Genomic DNA, 19,588 nt, shown 5'->3' with positions numbered 1-19,588 from the left:
GGATGGGGAGGAGGAGGGAGACCGGCTGGTGGGTGCAGGGGCTATGGTCACTGTGGGTACCCCTGCAGGAGTCCTGTACCCAGACTGCCCAGGGCTCAAGGCTCGCATCAGCAAGTGTTCAGGCTTTATTTACAATGCCAACACTGCAGGGAATGAACAGCCTCCATCTGGGCCTCTCTGGTCAAAACCACCTTTTTGAGTCAGGGGCCCAGCCCCAGGCCTCCCAGGTCATCGTCCTCTGCCCCGAAGCCCGAGAAGCTGATGGGCTGGCAGGCCAGGCTGCGCAGGTTCACAAGGCAGGCGGTCTGCGTGGCACTGAAGTCAGGGACAGTCACCAACAACACTGTCTGGTCCTCAGGACCTGCAAAGAAGTCACATAGGACTCACTGTAGGTTCCAAGTAAGTCCTGCCTCAAAGAGAAGCTGCCAGAAATAAACAGGAGTCCCCGTTGGCACACAGTGGGGCAGTGACAATAGGAGACCAGAGATTAGCCTTGAGAAGCACACAGGCTGGGAGCTGTTCTAGCCCCTGCCCGGCTGGCCAGGCAGCTTGGCTCCCACAGTGAAATAATGGCTGCACAGCAGACCTCAGCCGTCCATCCCACAAGAGCTGGGGGGACTCCACAATGCAGGTTTTCTTCTCTGTCCCCAGGTGAGAACCTTGTTCCCAGGTGAGAGTGAATCAGCAAATCAGGCCTGGGCCCCCAGAAGACAAAAATTACCTTGGATGATTTTGGAGCCAAAGCTGGGGGTGTTGCCACAAAAGTAGACATGCGGGCACTCTAGGAAGATGAATGGGTCGGTTTTGTAGAAGGGGTAACAACCTGGAGGAGAACAGGCAGCTCTGAGGAGGGTTCCAGCTTCAGCACTAGCACTCTGCACAGGATGTGGGGCTGCAGCCCCTCCTCCCACTGCAGGCCAGTAGGACACCCCCAGTGTGACAACAGGAGCACCTCCAGATACTGTCACAAGACCTTGGCCCTGCTGTTGCTGCGTGTCGGGGTGGGGAGCCATTGGCCTTAGAATTAAGATTCCAGAGTAGCTTCCAGAGCAGGTGCCAAGCCTCTGAACTCCTCAGCTCTCAGCAATGCTGGCAAGTGCAAACCCACAGGGGGACCCTGTGCACTTCAGGGTCCTGCCAGGCCTCCTGGCCCTCTGCTCCCACCCCGTATGGCTGAGCCTGTTACCTAGAGTGTCAGGTGCTGTGGGGCTGATGTGACGGACACGCAGGGTCCACTCCAGAATCTCCAAGTGATCCTCCATGCTGCTGTATCGGAAAATGTCACTCACGTTCTGTCCTGATGTCCCCAAGAATCTGCAAGGCAAAGCTCAGCTGACCCTTGGCTGCGGGTGCCACCCATAGTGGTCAGCCCAGAGCTCATCTGGCGCTCTTGTGGGGATGCCCCAGAGAGAAGGAACAGACACCAGGTGGGCCTCCGCAGCCCTGCCACCTTCCTGGACCCTCCCTCCCCTCCCCTCTTTGTGCCTCCTGAGGCAAAAGGCTGGGTCAGACTGAAGTGTGGCTGTGCCAGCTACCTGACTCCATCAATGGTGGCCTGGTAGGGGTTGGTGACCAGCTGGAGCGTGGAGTAGGCAGTGGCCAGCGGGAACATGCAGGGGTGGAGGGGCTGCTGGGGGAGCGTGTAGTTGGTGGGATCAAACTCGCCTGGCATCACATCCACGGGCACTGAGGCCTGGAAGGCACAGGGCAGGGAGAGCTCAACCCCAAAGGAGCCCCCTACCCCAACTCCAGCCACTCCCCCTGCCCTCCTGCCTGCCTTCTCTTGCCCAGTGGCAGCTTTGAAGACTGCAATCCTCATCACCCCTCCAGCGTCCAGCTCACTCACACTCAGCTGCAGGAGGATCTCATCCAGCATCTTCACAGCCTCCACGCTGGCTGCCTGGGTTTTCTTGGTGAGGTACTTGGCCTGGAATAGAAGCCCAGGAAGCCATCAGGCCCAGGCGAGTCCCAGGCTCAGAGGAGAGCAGAGCCCCACCAGCTGGAAGATGCAGATGTTGTCCCATAGACCCTCACTCCCTTCTAGCCTCCCACCACCCTCAGCGAGGGCCTGGGCACAAGAAGCCCCAGTGCAGGAGGCCCCAGTGTCACTGCAGGGCGCTTCCCACCGACCTGCAAGACCCCACAGGGTACCCAACTTGCCATGGGGAAGGAGAGTCTTACAGGTTTGCAGCCTCCTGGGCTGGGGCTGAATGCAGCCAGGCGGGCTCCATACCTTATTGATAGAATCTCTGCTCTGGGTGCTGTGGCTGAGGAGGTTACCGGCGAGGATAACCCGGGAGACATGAGCGGCACTGCACTGCTCCCCTTCGTCCCCAAGCTGCCCTGTCACCACATCCACCAGCAGCTGGGTGCCCAGCAGGCTCTCACCTCCACCTCCACCCAGGCCCAGGCCGGACACGAGCAGCACGAACCTATGGGAGAAAGTGGGGTCCTCCAGGGTGCCAAGAAGGGAGGCAGCCCCTCCTAGGTGTGACTCAAAGATTCCACTGACCATGAGCTGGTTCCGGCCCCCGAGAACTGCTGCTCACCTATCTGTGTCAAGTGGGGGTGCAGGCTTCTGGGGAGCAAGGTCAGCAAAGCAATGGTCCTCCACCAGAAACTTCCCATCGTCTCTCACGGAGCCAAACACAGCCAGGACAGTCCCTGGGGAGCAGCGGCATCAGGCCTGATCAGGGAGCCCCAGGTGCTACCACTCCTCCAGTCACCCCAACAGGCAAAACCAGCCAGTCCTCCACAACCACATTGGTAAATTCTCACCTAAGACTCCCGGAGGCATGCCTGCTTCCTGGGGTCACTGCCTTTGGATGGAGGTGGGGAGACCCATCTCCCAGCCAGGTCTCACCCAATCTGATGGCCTCTGACCACCTGCAGCCTCACCTACCTCCTCAAGAACACACGTGTGCCCAGGCCACACCCCCCGCACATCCCCCCAGGCTCCCCACTCACACCCATCCCTAACACACCACTGCTGGGCTCTTCACCTGCATCACCCTCACCCCCTCATTGGGCTCCCTACCTGTAACCAGCTTTGACACATCAATGGTGCCTTTTAGTTTGATACGCTGCAGTTCATCTTCTAAGACCAGTTCATCATCTGGGTGTATGTATTTGCTCCGAGGAGGCTGGGGGAGCAGGTTGTGCTGGAATGCAGAGACAGGAGGTATATATAATCTTGAGGCCAGAGCCCATCAAGGCTCTGGTGTTAGTGAGCTGGCACCCCAGCCCCCACCCCTCTGGAGCCCATCATCTCTGAACCTGCTTCCCCACACCCCCGCCCCCAGGGAGGTGTTCTAGGGGGAGGCCAGGTCTGCTTGGTGGCCCCGCCGTGTAGTGCCCTGCCTCACCTCCTCGCTGATCTCTCGCAGGATGGAGGGCTGCAGCGGCATGGCCTTGAACAGAGTGCCCACCACACAACACTTCTCCTCAGGCTGCAGCTCACACAGCTTCTTCACCCCCACTCCACTGCCTAGGACACGAGGGGTACAGACTCAGAGATGAAGTAGCCCCCACCCTGAGAGAGGCCATGGAGGCTCTGCCCAGCACTCCACGAGAGGCCAATCCCAGGGCCCTGGCCCTCGCCAGGAGAGAACATCGAGTGTAAGGACCCCTTGGACTTCAAGGTGACAGTAAAAGGTGAGTCAGCCACAGAAGACCAGGGACTCTGGGTGTGGTTGGGCCCTGGATGCCAAGTGTCCTCATGAGGAACAGAGAAACAGACACACAGACAAGACGGAGTGTGAAGACGGGCAGAGTGGAGTGACGCGGCCACAAGCCCAGGAACGCCAGGGAAGAGGCCAGGAAGGACCCTCCCCTCGGCCTTCAGAAGGAGCCAATTCTGCTGACATCTGGATTTCAACTTCTGGCCTTCAAAACTACCAGAGAGTAAATATCTGTGTTTTTTGTTTTGAGACAGAGTCTTGCTCTGTCACCCAGGCCGGAGTGCAGTGGCACAATCTCAGCTCACTGCAAGCTCTGCCTCCGGGGTGAATTCCATTCTCCTGCCTCAGCCTCCCGAGTAGCTGGGACTACAGGCGTGTGCCACCACACCTGGCTAATTTTTTTTTTTTTTTTTGTTATTTTTAGTAGAGACAGGGTTTCACCGTGTTAGCCAGTATGGTCTCAATCTCCTAACCTTGTGATCCGCCCGCCTCAGCCTCCCAAAGTGCTGGGATTACAGTGGTGAGCCACCACGCCCCGCCATGTCTGTTGTTTTAAGTCAACCAGTTTGTGGTGCTTTGTTACAGTGCCTACAGGAAACTAATACAAAGTACTGCTTCACTTATACCTAAATTACAACACTGATTCTTAAAAAGAAGCATGCCAAGTCTCAACACGGCCCTGCCCTACAAATAACTGCCATTTTCTTCAAGACTTTAGATTCTTCCATCCCACTCTCCACCCCTACCATATGCTTCACCCTCTGAGAGCAGAGATACTCAAAATGCAGACCTCAGATCCCCTCCACCCATTCCATTCCCGTGGAGTCAGGTGGCCTTGTTTACCCAGGGCACCTGGGCACCGTCTTCCCCAGCCTCTTCTCAGGATCCTGAAGAGGCTGTGAACAAGAACACATGGGAGGGGCTCGGCACTCTCAAGAAGAAAGGTGTGGAGAGTCAGTGTGGGCAGGAGGGAGGAATACAGGTCTCCACACAGCACAGATCCAGGCCTGAAGAAAACACTGAGGAGGTGATAGGGTAACGCAGATGCCAGACCAGCCCCTTAGCCTAGCTGACTCCAGCACAGCCCGAGCCCCTGCTGCCTGGGAAGAAACGGGAACATTCCTCAAATCTACACCTTAGTGAGCAGACAGAGGTGAGCAACTCAAAACAAGACAAGAAGGATGCCAGCTGCAGACAGCAATGCAACAGACTCCACATCCTCACCTATCCCACTCTTACTCTCTCCAGGTGGCCTAAGCACTGTACATGTAACTCAGCCAACCCTGAAAACATGCCAGGAGTAGATATCATCACCCTACTGATGCACAGAGCAATGTGTCCAAGGGCACACAACTGGGATCCAAGTGTGTGCCCCTGAGCACTGGGCAGAATGTCATCCCTGTAACTGATAGCAGGATAGCAGGATACTCAGGCAATATGCTGGCACCAAGATCGAAACTGGAGAGAAAGGCCAACACTTGCCCCCACTGAGCCCACTGGGTCTAGGCCGGAGAGCGACAACAGGCCATAAACAAGTAACTCGCCACAGTGACAAGTGCTGTGAACAAATGGTGAGCTGAGGTAGAAAACAGAGGCCCTCATTGGTCAAGGTGGCCCCTCAAAGAATATAATACTTCAGCTGACAGTGGGGCTTAGATGGGGTCATGGGAAGACGAGGGAAAGAGTGTGCCAAATGAAGGGAAAAGCCTACGGCAGGAAGGGCTAGGCAGGTTTGGGGAACAGGTGAGTGGAGAGACCAATTTGGAGAGACAGGCTGAGCTTCAGTGAGGACATGCAGAAGCCACATGTAGGTATTCAGGGTGAGGGCCAGCATCAACCACCAGGCCTGTGAGTGCGTGCTACTGCTGCCCCGCCGCTAGCAACACATTCATCGTGGCAGCTGTTTGGTTTCCTGACCAGTCTGTGGGCACAGTGAAATCGCTGTCATCCATCACTGGGGAGCTTTTTTGGCAGCTCCAATAACTGGGAGAGAAATGTGCAACCAGAGGAGGTGCTGCCAGAAAGAATCTAGAAGGTGGCATTGACATTGGGCCCAAGTAGTAACTGAGCTCTAAAAAGAGCCAAGGAAGGTGTCCCGAGGGCTGAAAGGAAAGTGAGGAAAAGCTACCAGAGCCGCAGGAGGGAGCCCCCGATTATGTGGGAGAGGAGAGGTGAACAGCACTTTTGTCTCAGGTAAACAAAACAGAAAACATCCTGATACGGTTTGGCTCTGTGTCCCCACCCACATCTTATCTGGAATTATAATCCACACGGTGTTGACGGAGGGACCTGGTGGGAGGTGACTGGATCGTGGGGGTTCATTTCCCCCATGCTGTTCTTGTGATGGTGAGTGAGATCAAACCATCATGTGATCTGATGGTTTAAAAAGGGTTGGCAGTTCCCCTCGCTCGCTCTCTCCTGCCATCATGTAAAGGTGCCTTGCTTTCCCTTCACCTTCTGCCATGATTGTTGAGTTTCCTGAGGCCTCCCCAGCCATGTGGAACTGTGAGTCAATTAAACCTCTTTTCTTTATAAATTACCCTATCTCAGGTAGTTCTTTATAGCAATGTGAAAACAGACTAATACATATCCCTAACGAATTTGATGTTCTAGCTAGATTTCTGGGCCCAGTGTTCTCCTGGCTGCCTATAATAAGAGTTGATTTTGGCTTGGTGTGGGATGAGATGGGCTTCTCAAAGCTCCTCAGGGGATTCCAATGTGCAACTAGGGCTAAGATCCATTTCACCTGGTGCCAAGGACAATAAAAACAAGTAAGACCTGGTCTCACCTACAAAATCCTCAGTTTAAAAAGATAATAGGAGATGGATTTGAAAACTACCTGGAAAGCCACTCTTATGTAAGTGGTAGGAATGGGGGAATGCGGCAGCACCCAAAACTCAAAGGGGAAGATGGGGGTCCCTACATCACCACCAAGAATAATCCAACTGCAGGAGAGATCACCGAGGAAGAAATGGGGGCAAAGAACAAGGGTTGTGTTGGCTAGGCCACTTTATTAGGAAAGACAGAGAGCCCAAGGGACAGGAAAATTCATGGCCAGCAAATATAGGGGCCAGGAGGAGAGGCAAACAGACATGAGTGAACAGATGGGGTCCCCTCGAGACCAGAGAGTGCATCCTCACCAGTCTTGGCTCCTGGTGCCTGGCGCCAGGCTTGCCACACTGAGGGGCTCTCTGGCTATAGCACAGGCAAATACTTGAGTAATCTGCACTGAAGATAGGAAAACCATTTTCCTCTGCCAGTGAAATAATCACCATCACCGCCAGAACTAAGTCCTTATCTCCAACCAGCCTCTGAACTAAAACTAACTTCAAACCCACAAATTACTTAATTTAATCCTTGTTACTATCTTAAGAAGAAACTGAGGGAAAAAGAGGTTAATTTTCCCAAGGTAACAGGAGGTGGGATCAATTAGAGAAATGTTCCCGTTCTCTTGCAGAACATTTCTAAGTTCTGGGCTGGTGTGGGGGAAGCACCTTCCCAAACTCTCACTTACCCCAGTGCTGCTGGGCCCGGTTCTCCAGGAAGGGTCTCATTTGGATGAGGCGGGTGGCATAAATGTGGGCATACTGCCGGCTAAAGCTGCGCTCTCCTAGCCGGAAGGGTTGCGAGGAGTTGGTGTAGGTCGCCACTGGCACCCGGGCAAAGGTGGCATTGTTGGCTGATGGTGGGGACAGCAGAGTGTGGGTCCTCTGGGCAGCCTGCTCAGAAAACATGGCCACACTCCTGGCTTGCTTGGTCCACACAGCTTCGCCCAGGCCAAGGAGGGTCACTGTGAAAACACAAAGGCATTCCTGCTGCCCCTGCCCATCCCCAAAGCAGCAGCTCTCCTGCAGTCTCACTGCACCCAAAGGATACTGGGAAAAGAAGGGAACAGCTGTAGTTGACACCAGACATTGTGTCCACTTGGAAATTTATCGTGTCTGGATACCGATGTCTCACCCTGTAGCAGTCATCCAAAAAGAGAAAAGGAAAGCTAGGAGTGTTTGTCTCATCTGGAGTTCTCCCCGAATCCCAGACTCAAGTGTCCTGTTCCATCTGGACAACTATCAGGGTCTCAATCAAGTTCAGCGTGCCCCAAATGGAATGCCTGATCTGCCTCCGTCCAGCTCTCCAGCACCTGCCTCATCTCCAGACATGAGGCCTGCCTTATTAAATAAGCCTCCTGTGAAATAGTCTATTACTAAATAATTAAATGAACTAAACCAAAACCAGAACATAAATCAGTCACTGCTCTGCTCGAAACTCTCCAAAGTGTCCTCATTTCATTGAATAAGGCCCCAAGTCCTTACAACTGCCTATGAGATCTGCTCCACTGGTCCTCTCCCCTCCTGGTTCCCACTCCTCCACCTTGGGTCCCTCCCCAGAGCAGGAGGCCTCTGAACTCTTGCTTGCCCCTCTCCCATATACCTATAGGGCTCACTTGCCGATTTCCTTCAAGTTCTTACATCTTTACTCAAATGTTACCTTGTGCCCTGCCCATCTGATTTACAACTGCAACCCTTCCCAGTACTTCAATTGTTATTGTTGTTTACAGCACTTACCTTCTAACAAACTATATGTTAAACGTATTGTCTGCCTGCTGCAATTAAACCATAAGCTCCAGGAGGGCTGAGATTTTTGTGTCTTATGCCACTACCCACCTGGGGCTACGAAGTACAGATGTGGTGAGTCCAACTGTGATGTTTGGGTTGGACACACAACGGATTTCCAAGAATAGTACAAAGAATATCCCAATACTTTCTTCAAATACAACTGAAATAACAGTTTGGATATATTTATGGATTTATTCCAACTGATTTCTGTTTCGTTTTACTTTTTTCGTACACCTACTAGAAAGTTAAAAAATTCCGTAGCGGCTTGCAATCTGTCTCCACGGGACAGCACTGGCCTGGGACACAGGCTCCGCACACGTGTCTAACGAGTGACTAGTTAAGAGTTTTCGGCTGGAACCTGTTTGATGGCGGCAGCAGCCAGGCCGCGCTGCTTGGGATGGGGCCGAGGGCGCCCTGGGGGCTGCTCCAGTCACGGCGGGTGTCCCCGGCTCGGATCCACGCGGCAGCTGCGGAACGTCTGCCAAGACACTAGCCCACCGCCCCAGGAGCCCGGTCTCGCGGCCTGGAACCGCCACCCACAGCTGACCCCGTTTCCCTGGACCCTACTCACCGCGCGGCGCGCCGCATCCCGCCAATCTCCGCGCGCCTGCCCCGCCCATCGCCGCAACTCGCCAATCCCCGGGCGACTTCCCCGCCCATCGCCTCAAGTCACCAATCGCTGCCCTCCTCGCCCCGTCCGTCACCAGGCACCGCATCCCGCCGACCACCTTTCACCCAGTCCCTGGACCTACAGAGAACGCGGAGCCCCACCCTCGGTTTCCTGGGCAACGCGGTGCTGGGGCTCGCGGGGGTGCGCCGCGGGTCTTGGGTTGGCGGCCGCGCGTGCAAGGGTTGGGCTGGCGGGAGGTGTAGTCCTCCAGTGGGCTGACCGCATCACCCCGCCAGGCCCTACCCAAACCTCTCAGTGGCCGTCACCCCGCCAGGCCTCCCTGTGGTCGCCCGCCGGTCTCCTTGGTGAAGCCCCCGGCGTCCCGGTTTTCCCCGCAGAGCTGCCCACTTGTAGCAATGGCGTCACGCGAGGAGGATCCCAACAGAAAGAAGGCCGAAGGCCCACAAACGGGGCCGGGGAGAAGTAACCCTTCCTGAAGGGATGGCGCGGGGTGTCGGGGTTCCTCCGGTCCTGCCAGCGTCTGCGCCCGGGAAGTGCATTGGCGGTTTCGGGGTCCTCCCCAGCCTGCCCACAGCTGCACACCAGCTTCCAGCCCAACACTCTCCAATCTCCAGTGTTCTCGTTGTCCCCGTTATCCGTACTCGTTTTTACCACCACATCTTTCTGAGTGCTGTCTGCCACTTTGGGAATACTTTTTTTTTTTTTCCATCTCCACTAATTTATAGAATTCCTCGCCCCATCAAGAGACGCTTCCCCACTAAGCTTCCCAGGCTCCCCTCGCCGCGCGCTGATTCTCCCAGGCGTCCTCTAGAGCTACTGTTCTGCTCCTTTCCTGGGCCTGTTATCCTAAGTCCAGGTCTTGTCTGCACAACAAGTGGATATTAACACTTGTTAATTATCACTTAATATTTTAATTTTTTGTTTTTGTTTGTTTGAGGCAGCGTCTTGCTCTGTGGCCCAGGCTGGAGTGCAGTGGTGTGATCTCGGCTCACTGCAGCCTCGAACTCGCAGGCTCCAGTGATTCTCCAGCCTCAGCCTCCGAGTAGCTGGGACCACAGGCGCACACCACCACTCCTGGCTACTTTAAGTTTTTTTGTGTGTGTGCTTGTGTGTGTAGAGACAGGGTCTCTCAACGGTGCCCAGGCTAGTGTGGAACTCCTGGGCTCAAGTAATCCTCCCACCTCAGCCTCCCAAAGTGCTGGGATTACAGGCATGAGCCACCACGCCTGGCCTTATATTTTAATTTAAAATGTGATATTTTAATTATTAAAGTAATGACACATTAATTCACCTGCTCCTCAAATAATCCTTTGGGTCGGACACAGTGGCTCACGCCTGTGTCCCAGCACTTTGGGAGGCTGAGGTGGGAGGGTCGCTTAAGCCCAGGAAGTTGAGGTTGCAGTGACCTAAGATTGCACCACTGCACTCCAGCCTGAGCGACAGAGCCAGATGCTGTCTCAAAGCAAACAAGCAAACAAAAACCTTTGAAGCATGAACTATTATTTTTCTCCCACTTTACACTTGAAGAAATTGAGGCAGAGTGGGCAAGAGAGATCAGTAGCTAGTGAGTAATAGCTGGGATTCACACAAAGACAGCAGGACTATTGCTGGTAAGGTTGGGCTGTTCTGACCCTTGACCTGAAACATTGTACATGTATTGGGCAAACAAATAATTTTACTTCTTCCTTTCCAATTCAGATGCTTTTTATTTCTTTTTCTTACCTGATTACTCTGGCTAGAACTTCCAATACTATGTTGAATAGAAGCGGTGAAAGTGGGCATTTTGTCTTATTCCTGGTCTTAAAGGAGAAGCTTTCAGGCTTTCAGCATTGAATATGTTGTTAGCTGTGAGTTTTGGGATTTGGCGTATGGATTTTATTATTGGAGGTAGTTTCCTTCTATTCTTAGTCTGTTGAGCTTTTTCTTCTTTCAAAAGAGTGTTGAATTTTGTCAAATACTTTTTTGACATCAATTGTGATGACCATGTGGGTTTTTTTTCTGTTAATGTGGTCTGTTACATTTATTGATTATTAAGTTGAACCATTCTGGTATTTCAGGAACAAATTCCACTTGGTGGAATTACAAACCAAAGTTACAATAATACTAGCTTTTACTGTATACTCTTTTATATAATTAATTTTATTTTAGTTGACCCTGAATTTTGCTTTACCATAGATCGTTATTTCTCCCCTCCAAGTACTAACCAGGCCCAACTCTGCTTAGCTTCTGAGATTGGACACATTCAGGGTGGTATGGCCATAGATGAGATCTTTATTCCTTTATTCAGCTTTTTTTTTTTTTTTTTTTGAGACAGGGTCTCAGTCTGTCATCCAGGCTGGAGTGCAGTGGCACAATCTCGGCTCACTGCAACCTCCGCCTCCTGGGTTCAAGTGATTCTCTTGCCTCAGCCTCCCAAGTAGCTGGGATTACAGGCATGTGCCACCACATCTGGCTAATTTTTGTATTTTTCATAGAGACGGGGTGTCACCATGCCAGCCAGGCTGGTCTCCAACTCCTCAGGTGATCCGCCCACCTCAGCCTCTCAAAGTGCTGAGATTACAGGTGTGAGCCACCACGCCTGGCCTCTTTATTCAGCTTTGAGTCACTGTCTAGTATCCTTTCATTTCATCCTGAAAGGCTTTCTTTGGCTTTCTTTGCAGGGCAGATCTAGTGATAATGAACTCCCTAAGCTTGTGTTTATCTGGGAATGTGTTCATTTTCCACTTTCTTTAAAAGAACAGTTACGTCAGATATAGGATTCTCAGCTGACAGATTTATTTTTTTCTTTTAGCACTTTGAATATATCAATCTACTGCCTTTTGGCCTCTGAGGTTTCTGATGAGATATCTGATGATCCTTTTCTTTTCTTTTCTTTTTTGAGACAAGGTCACACTGTGTCACCCGACTGGAGTGCAGTAGTGGCACAATCTTGGCTCAGTGCAACCTCCGCCTCTCAGATTCAAGCAATTCTCTTGCTTCAGCCTCCTAAGTAGGTGGGATTATAGGCGTGTACCACCATGCCTGGCTAATCTTTGTATTTTTAGTGGAGATGGGTTTTTGCCCTGTTGGCCAGGCTGGTCTCAAACTCCTGACCTCAAGTGATCCAACTGCCTCGACCTGCCAAAGTGCTAAGATTACAGGTGTGAGCCACCGTGCCCAGCCAAGATAACTGATACTCTTTTTGAAGATCCCTTGTATGTAATGAGTCACTTCTCTCTTGCAGCTTTCAATATTGTCTCCTTGTCTTTGGCTTTTAGCAGTTTGATTATAATGAATCTCAGTATGAGTATCTTTGAGTTTTTCCTACTTGGAGTTTGTCGAGCTTTTTGAATGTTCATATTCATGTCATTCATCAAATTTGAGAAGTTTTCAGCCATTATTTCTCCTAATAATCTCTCTGGTCCTTCACTCTCTTCTTTTTCTGGAATTTCCACAATTGGTATTAGTCTGCTTGATGGTGTCCCACAGGTATCTTAGGCTCTGTTTATTTGTCTTCCATCTTTTTCCTTTCTTTTCTGTTCCTCAAATTTGATAATTTCAATGTCCAGTCTTCAAGTTTGCTGATTCTTTTTTTATAAATTTTATAATTTTTAAATTATATATATATTTTTATATTTGAGATATAAATATAAATACATATCTGTATTTATGTATTTATATTTATATCTATATATATTTATATATAATTATAAAATTATATATATATTTATAAATATGTATAAATATACATATTTATATTTGAGATGGAGTCTCACTCTGTCATCCAGGCTGGAGTGCAGTGGCATGATCTCAGCTCGCTGCAACCTCCGCCTCTCAGGTTCAAGCAATTCTTCTGCCTCAGCCTCCTGAGTAACTGGAACTACAGGCACGTGCCACCATACCTGGCTAATTTTTCGTATTTTTAGTAGAGATGGGGTTTCACTGTGTTAGCCAGGATGGTTTCAATCTCTTGACCCCATGATCTGCCTGCCTGGGCCTCCCAAAGTGCTGGGATTACAGGCGTGAGCCACCGCGCCTGGCCAATTTTTTTAAAAGATAGGGTTTTTTATGTTGCCCAGGCTGGTTTCGAACTCCTGGGCTCAAGCAATCCTCCTGCCTCAGTCTTCCAAAGTGCTGGATTACAGGCATGAGCCACTGTGCCTGGCCAAGTTTGCTTACATCTGCCTTTGAAGCTGTCTAGGGAATTTATTGTATCCTTCAGCTTCATAATTTTTTGCTACCAAGAAAAAAAACCCCAGAAAGTTTTCTGTCACTTTATTGGTATTTACATTTGTTCATACATCATTTTCTTGACTTTGTTCACATCTTCCTTTAGCTCTTCAAGCATCTTTAAGACAGTTGTTTTAAAGTATTTGTCTAGTAAGTCAGCCATCTGGTTTTCCTCTGGTATGTCTTCTGCTTATTTATTCTTTTCCTTTGAGTGGGTCTTAGTCTCCTATTTCTTTGTATGCCTTGTGATTTTTTTGTTGTTGTTGTTGAAAACCGGACATTTGCATCTCATGATGTGGAAACTCTGGAAATCAGGTGCTTTCTCTTTCCCCAACTTTACTGGGTTTTTCTTTCTTTCTTTCTTTCTTTTTTTTTTTTTTAGAGCTAGTGTCTTGCTCTGTTGCCCAGGCTGGAGTGATATGTTGAGTTTGTTTTTGATTATGAGAAACGTAGCTCAGGACACACGTGGGTATAAGACCAAGGTGGTGGCCATCCTCACATTGCAGGATGATGTACATTATTCAAGACAAGCTTGAAATGACACATGGGCCCTGAAGTTGGGCTAACCCAGCTGCAGTTCAGTAGTGGCTGAAGGGCAGGTGTATCATTTGGTTGTGACAAATGTAAATGAAAGGCAGTTGATCTATTAGATATCGGGGATGCACAGAAATGGTGGGAGTTTGGAGGATCAGGTTGTGGGGCAGATGGGAAGTATGGTTTCTCTGGAGGGCCAAGAAGCTGGAAGCACAGCAGTCACCTCCTATCTGGGATTCTCTGCATACCAGTCCTGGGATGGACCATCCCCAGTGTTCCCACTGCTCTTGGATGATGCTCTCATGAAACAGAATCTGGGAGAGGTGGCCTAGTTGGCCAAACTTAGCTTGGGAGCCTGCTGCCTGTTGTGTTGCTGAGGGTCTGGGTTCCTACACCCTGTAGGGTTGATTACAGGAACTACCCTCCCACCAAACCCATACATAGTCTGAGAAAAGCAGTTCCCCATGGGAATCAGTGCTATTGGGAAGGGGACAGATACTGGGCTGGTAACTGATCCCTATTCACTTTCAGGCACCATCCACATAGGATGGAAGCAGACAGCTGCAGGTCCCAGAAGCCAGGCCAGGGCAGAAGCTAGAGTCTGCCTGGAGGTGGCACAGATGAGGGCAAGGTGGGCTGACTCAGAGGTTGGGACCCTGGCAGGTGCCAGGTGGACCCAGGCCAGGAAAAACAAGGGTCTACTCTCTAGAGCCTGGGTTGAGGTGGGCGTGGGTCTGGATTGCAAGCCACAGAAGCTAACTGGATCCAACTCAAGCGTAAAGTGGGTTTCATTACAAGGATACATCCCTGTGGGACCCAAGGACAGGAAGGTGGCCCCTTTCCTGTCTTTCCTTCAGCCTCAGGGAGGAAGCAGAGAGTTCAAGGGGGGTCCTGGGAGAAGAATGGTAGAGGTGTTGCTGACAGCAAAGGGAGCAGCAGGTTAGATAATATTCTATTTTGGAGCTCTGTGGCTCTTTGTGTCAGTGGCACATCCTGGGGGACATTCCACAGCTGGGAGGGGCAGGGCTGAAGTACCTTGGGAGATGGAAGGTTAGAGGCTGCTCCAGACACCTGGGACAGTGGAGACAGATCAACGAGTCCCAAGGAAAAAGACAGTGAAGGGTGGACAGTGTCCACCCTTCAGGTGGACACTGTGGGCAGGTGGAAGGGGGGCAGATAGAGAGGCCAGAAAGAGGAGGTCTTCTCTTGCCATGCACACGTATACATATGCACATACATATACATGCATGCACACCCCCACCACATGCACACACACACACACACCCGCTACATACACACCCCAACTTCCCACCTGCCATACCACCCTGTACACCACACACTTGTGTCCATGTTCCCACAGGCATGGCAGCAGACAGCAGGCCAAGGACAGGCTCCTTCTCACTGCATCTGGCCTCTGCTGTGCACTGCCTCGGGTCAGCAGGGCGGGCCCTGTGCTGATGGCCTTTGGTGGGAGACACACCTTGCTACCCAGAGATAAACCTCTGGGCATGACCTGCTGCAGTTGGCAAACTCCTCGGCCCTACAGCATCTATAAAGGCTCTCAGTGTTTAGCCTCTACAGGTCTGGAGGTTCGTCATGTGCCTTCACTCACTCATGAGACATTTCCAGAGCTTCTGCTCTGTGCCAGGGACAGAGGTTTTCCTATCTTTGTGTTTGCTCACAGAAAGCCATGGTGTGAGAGTGAGCAGGTGGGCCAGGCAAGGAAGAATGTCGCCCAGACTTGCACTGGGGGATGGCTTCCTGGAGGAGGTGACTCTGTACTGAGGCCTGAAGCCCATGGAGGTCAGGGAGGGGCTGGGGGCAAGGGGGCCAGAATGCTGGGACAGCAATTCCCCTCACACAGCCACAGCAGCAAAGCCTGGAGGGGCCAGAGTTACTCCAGGGTAGAAGGTTCTTGGGGAGGCCACAGCCCTGACATCCTGGCCAGAGCTGCACTCCTTTCAGCCTGGACTGAGCTCGACTTGACGGCAGTACCCAGCACCCTCCACTCAGAAGGGCTGGCCTCAAGGTAACTCCCACTGAGACTCACAGGCACTCAGGGACCAGTGAGCAGTGAGTCTGGTGGGGTGGGGTTGGCCTCTGTTTCTTGTAACGAAGGGTCAAAATGAAGAAAGGAACCCCAGTTTTTGTTTAACTTTTCTTAAAACTTTGTCAATGCTACTGTTTGTCTTCATCAGAACATGGGCTAAGATGAGGTACTACTCATCTATTGCTGCAGAACAAACCTGTCGAATCTTACCGCCTCAAAAAATGCAGCAGTTTCTTATTTCTCAGATGCTATGAGCTGAGCCGGTGGCTCTTTGTCCCTTCTTGCCTGAGCTTGGAAGTGGTCATTTGACTAGGTCTGAGGGTCCATCAGAGTCTCCTTCTCAGGGGTCCAGCCTCAGGCAGGGTGGCGGCAGGCCAAGCCTGTCTCTCCAAGTGATCTTTTATCCTGGGCTTTGTCTTATGGATGTCGCATGGTGGCATTCGGGTTCCAGGAAAGTGAGAACTACAAGGCTGAGGTCAACAAACCACAGGCCAGCCCAGATCTGGGCAGTAGAGAAACAGCCTCAGCCTTGTGATGGAAGCAGCTCCACATTAAATGATACACTCTCTTTTTTACTCTTTTTTTTTGAGACAGAGTCTTACTCTGTTCCCCAAGCTGGAGTGCAGCGTTGCAATCTCAGCTCACTGTAACCCCTGCCTCCCAGGCTCAAGCGATTTTCCAGTCTCAGCCTCCTGAGTAGCTGGGATTATAGGCACCCACCCCCACGCCCAGATAATTTTTGTATTTTTAGTAGTGATGGACTTTCCCCCTGTTGACCAGGGTGGTGTCTAACTCCTGACCTCAGGTGATCCGCCCGCTTCAGCCTCCCAAAGTGCTGGGATTACAGTCGTGAGTCACCCTGCCTTGAACTGAACTCTTGAAGTATCCTGTGATGACTCCCCAGTGGTGTACACACAGGGCTGTGGCCTCCAGGGGCTCTGCCACCCTGGGAGAATGAGGCCATCTGTGGTACCAGCCCGCCCCCAAGTCCATCTGCACATCTAATTGAGGGCTGCAGGGTCACTGCCCTGTGGGTATGCCCAGTGGTTCTGAGTTAAAGCAGCTTTGCAAGGGGCTTGCCCTGGGCTGACCTCAGACGAGGAGGCTGGGAGGGTTGGGTTGGTGCTATCAAAAAGTTGTGTAATTCAGACATCTTCATTTTAAGCTCCTGGATATGTGTGGGACACAGAAACTTCCAGGTGCAAGGACTCAGGTTGCCCATGGGCTCTCCGGGCTGTGTGCAGCCAGTTGATTCTCCTGGAGAGGGAGCCCCAGACCTACAGCCTCGCTGCCTTGTGCTCTGCTCTGAGGTCTGTCTGCACAAAGGTCAATAACAGGCTCAAACCCAGCTTCACCGCCTCCCAGCTGTGTGTGACCTTGGACAGCTTGCTTAAGCACGTGGGGCCAATACACTGTATTGGTTGAGGTTAGGTTCTGTTGTGAGAATGAAAGACTTCAAACAACAGCAGCTTCCATCAGGTGGAGTTTGTTCTCTTCATGTAGCATCCGATGGGAGGTAGAGGTGGTGTGTGACACCCAATATGTCAGAGATGCAGCCAGACTTGGCTCACGGCTCCCCCATCCTGTGGCTGTGGCCCTCATCATCATAGCCCCAGGAGGCTGTGTGCCAGCTAGGTGCTAGCCAGCAGGTTGGAGGGAGGCACAAACATCTGTCTCTTAAGGAGAAAACTGCCACCACACATAGTCATACCTGCCAGTGAGGGAGGCTGAAAGTGTACTCTTTATTCTGGGGTCAGGAGTATAACTACAAGCATAGTCACCATGGAGCGTGAGAGGGCACCGGACTGCCACGTGTGCACTGTGCCCAGCAGCTGAGTGCCTGGGACAGAGGAGCTCAATGACCGTCAGGTGCTGTCAATATCCAGCCCAGCCCTGCTTCCCAGACAGGAAACCGAGTCCCAGGAAGGCACACACAGAGGGAAACTGGGCCTACTCCTTGACTTTGCCCAAGGCCTCCCTGAGCTGTCCTATCCCTGCACCTCCACACCCCCAGCTTTTCCATCTAGAAGATTCAAGACAGTTCACTGCAAAGGAAGAGGTGAGTGTGTGCAGACCTACCTATTCCTGATGTTTCTCCAGCTTAACCAGGCCTCTGCAGTCTTGTGCAGGAAAATGAGAACATGGGGGAGTCCAGGTTCAGGCTGGGGCCTCTATCAGCCTGTTGGGGAGGGTCAGGACTGAAGTGGGCTGTGGGCCAGCTGGCGCCCATCAGTCCCTGACAGTTACAGTGGACAGTTAAGCTGGAGAAGCATGTGGGTCACATATTTCTCATGCCAGGGCAGAAATTTAAGAGCCTGTCTTTAACCTTATCAGTGGTGTTAACTCAGCTAAAGAAAGAATGTGCAGACAGAGAGCGCTGGCAGGCTGGGGCAGCGCAGGGACTGGGGCCCAGGTTGGGGGCTCAAGGGGTTGCAGGATAAGATCAGAAAATACAACACAAGGCTGGGCACAGTAATTCCAGCACTTTGGAGGGCTGAGATGAGAGGATCCCTTGAGGCCAGTTCAAGACCAGTCTGGACAACATAGCAGGACCCCCTTGAACTCTACAAAAAAGAGAGAAAACAACACAACAGGGGCCTTACCCATGCTGACCGGGAGGGAGTCTTTGGGGAGCAGCCCTTGCTGCGCACCTGGGCCAACTTGGCCAGCACTGTCCGTGGGAGAGGCCACTCACCCCCATGCCCTCCCTGGGCAAGGCTGAGGCTCTTGAGGGGTGGAACATCAGGCATCTTGGGGGACATAATCAAAAACAAAAATCTCCTGCCAACACAGAAAACCTTTCCACAAAAGAAGAGAAAGAAAAGTTTAATTATTGAATAGACATTAAACAGATTGCGATGCTCATCACAGACAATCTGCTAAGAAATTGCAAAGGCAGAAAGAAGTCTCACGCTTGTATATAACCAGGTGCAACCCATCCCGTTCATGTTCTCAAGGGAAATGTCACGGGTTCTCAGGTAAGAGGGCTTGACAGCACCTGTGGTCACACACAGTTCTCTGTAAATCCCCAGGTAACCAGGGAGGCCACGTGGGTTTGCTAATTGCCTTTATCTAAAGGAAAAAAAAAATAAACTCATTCCTTTAAGACTGGAAGTGTGTTTGCAACTTGAGCCAGGCACCAGGCTAAAGTTAGGCTCCCCGTTGCCCACGGAAACTGGGAGATAAAGATGTATCTCCCTTGGTGATTACACTTCAAATGGTGCCTCCTAGGTCCTTAAGGAGACATTCCTGGGATGTGAAACTTGAAAAAGGCTTATTTAGCTTTTTAACAGATCTACATAAAAAAAGTCCAGGAAGGAACTTGCAATTATAGATTTTCTAAAGAAAAAGGAGATGGGAAAGTCTGTTTTTTTTTTTTTTTTTTTCCACCAAGGAGAATAAACTTATTCTCGTTTTAAATTTGCATTTGCCCTTCTGGTGCCTCAAAGCTGGGGTGAGGGCACTTGGGCAGCACAGCGGACCCCTGGCCTGACTAGAGGCTGTCCTAGGGAATAAAATGCAGATTCTGACTTGAGCCCCAGGTGAGGCCTGCACTGCAGGGAAGAGGCTCCCTCAGGCCTTTGTTTGCATCCAGGGTCTTCAAGGGTATTGGGGCAGGGATAGAGGAGGGGAAGTTCAGACTAATGGGATAATGCTTTTTTTGCCTTTTATTTTTATACTTTTTTTTTAATGTTAAAAAGAAAAGCATAATTACCACAAATTGCAAAGGACTAAAGAAGTCTAGAATAATGAACGAATCACTTCAGCCTGGAAAGCAGATACTGTCAATCCTATTAATGTTATAATACAAGCACCTTCAAGTATTTTATATTTCTTTTTTTTTTGTCCTTTTATTTTATTTTATTTTTTT

General features: G+C 51.1%; 1 protein-coding gene across 3 annotated transcripts; it reads right to left on the bottom strand.

Annotated features, from left to right (window-relative positions):
• Positions 1–102: 102 nt before the first annotated feature.
• Positions 103–8,902, bottom strand: POLD2 (DNA polymerase delta 2, accessory subunit). Of its 3 annotated transcripts, none has more exons than XM_015133517.3 (11): positions 8,342–8,902; positions 7,195–7,470; positions 3,366–3,487; positions 3,038–3,161; positions 2,550–2,664; positions 2,234–2,432; positions 1,847–1,927; positions 1,536–1,693; positions 1,187–1,314; positions 722–823; positions 103–361 (listed from the first exon to the last, which is right to left on the bottom strand). In XM_015133517.3, the coding sequence occupies exons 2-11, from the start codon at positions 7,412–7,414 to the stop codon at positions 201–203; spliced, it is 1,410 nt and encodes a 469-aa protein (XP_014989003.3). In that variant the 5' UTR covers positions 7,415–7,470; positions 8,342–8,902; the 3' UTR covers positions 103–200.
• Between the last annotated feature and the right edge of the window lie 10,686 nt (positions 8,903–19,588).

The sequence above is a fragment of the Macaca mulatta genome, chromosome 3 (genome assembly GCF_049350105.2).
Source record: "Macaca mulatta isolate MMU2019108-1 chromosome 3, T2T-MMU8v2.0, whole genome shotgun sequence".
Taxonomy (NCBI): Eukaryota; Metazoa; Chordata; class Mammalia; order Primates; family Cercopithecidae; genus Macaca; species Macaca mulatta.
Note: the sequence above shows the minus strand (reverse complement) of the source record. Positions and strands in the feature narration are given on the sequence as shown.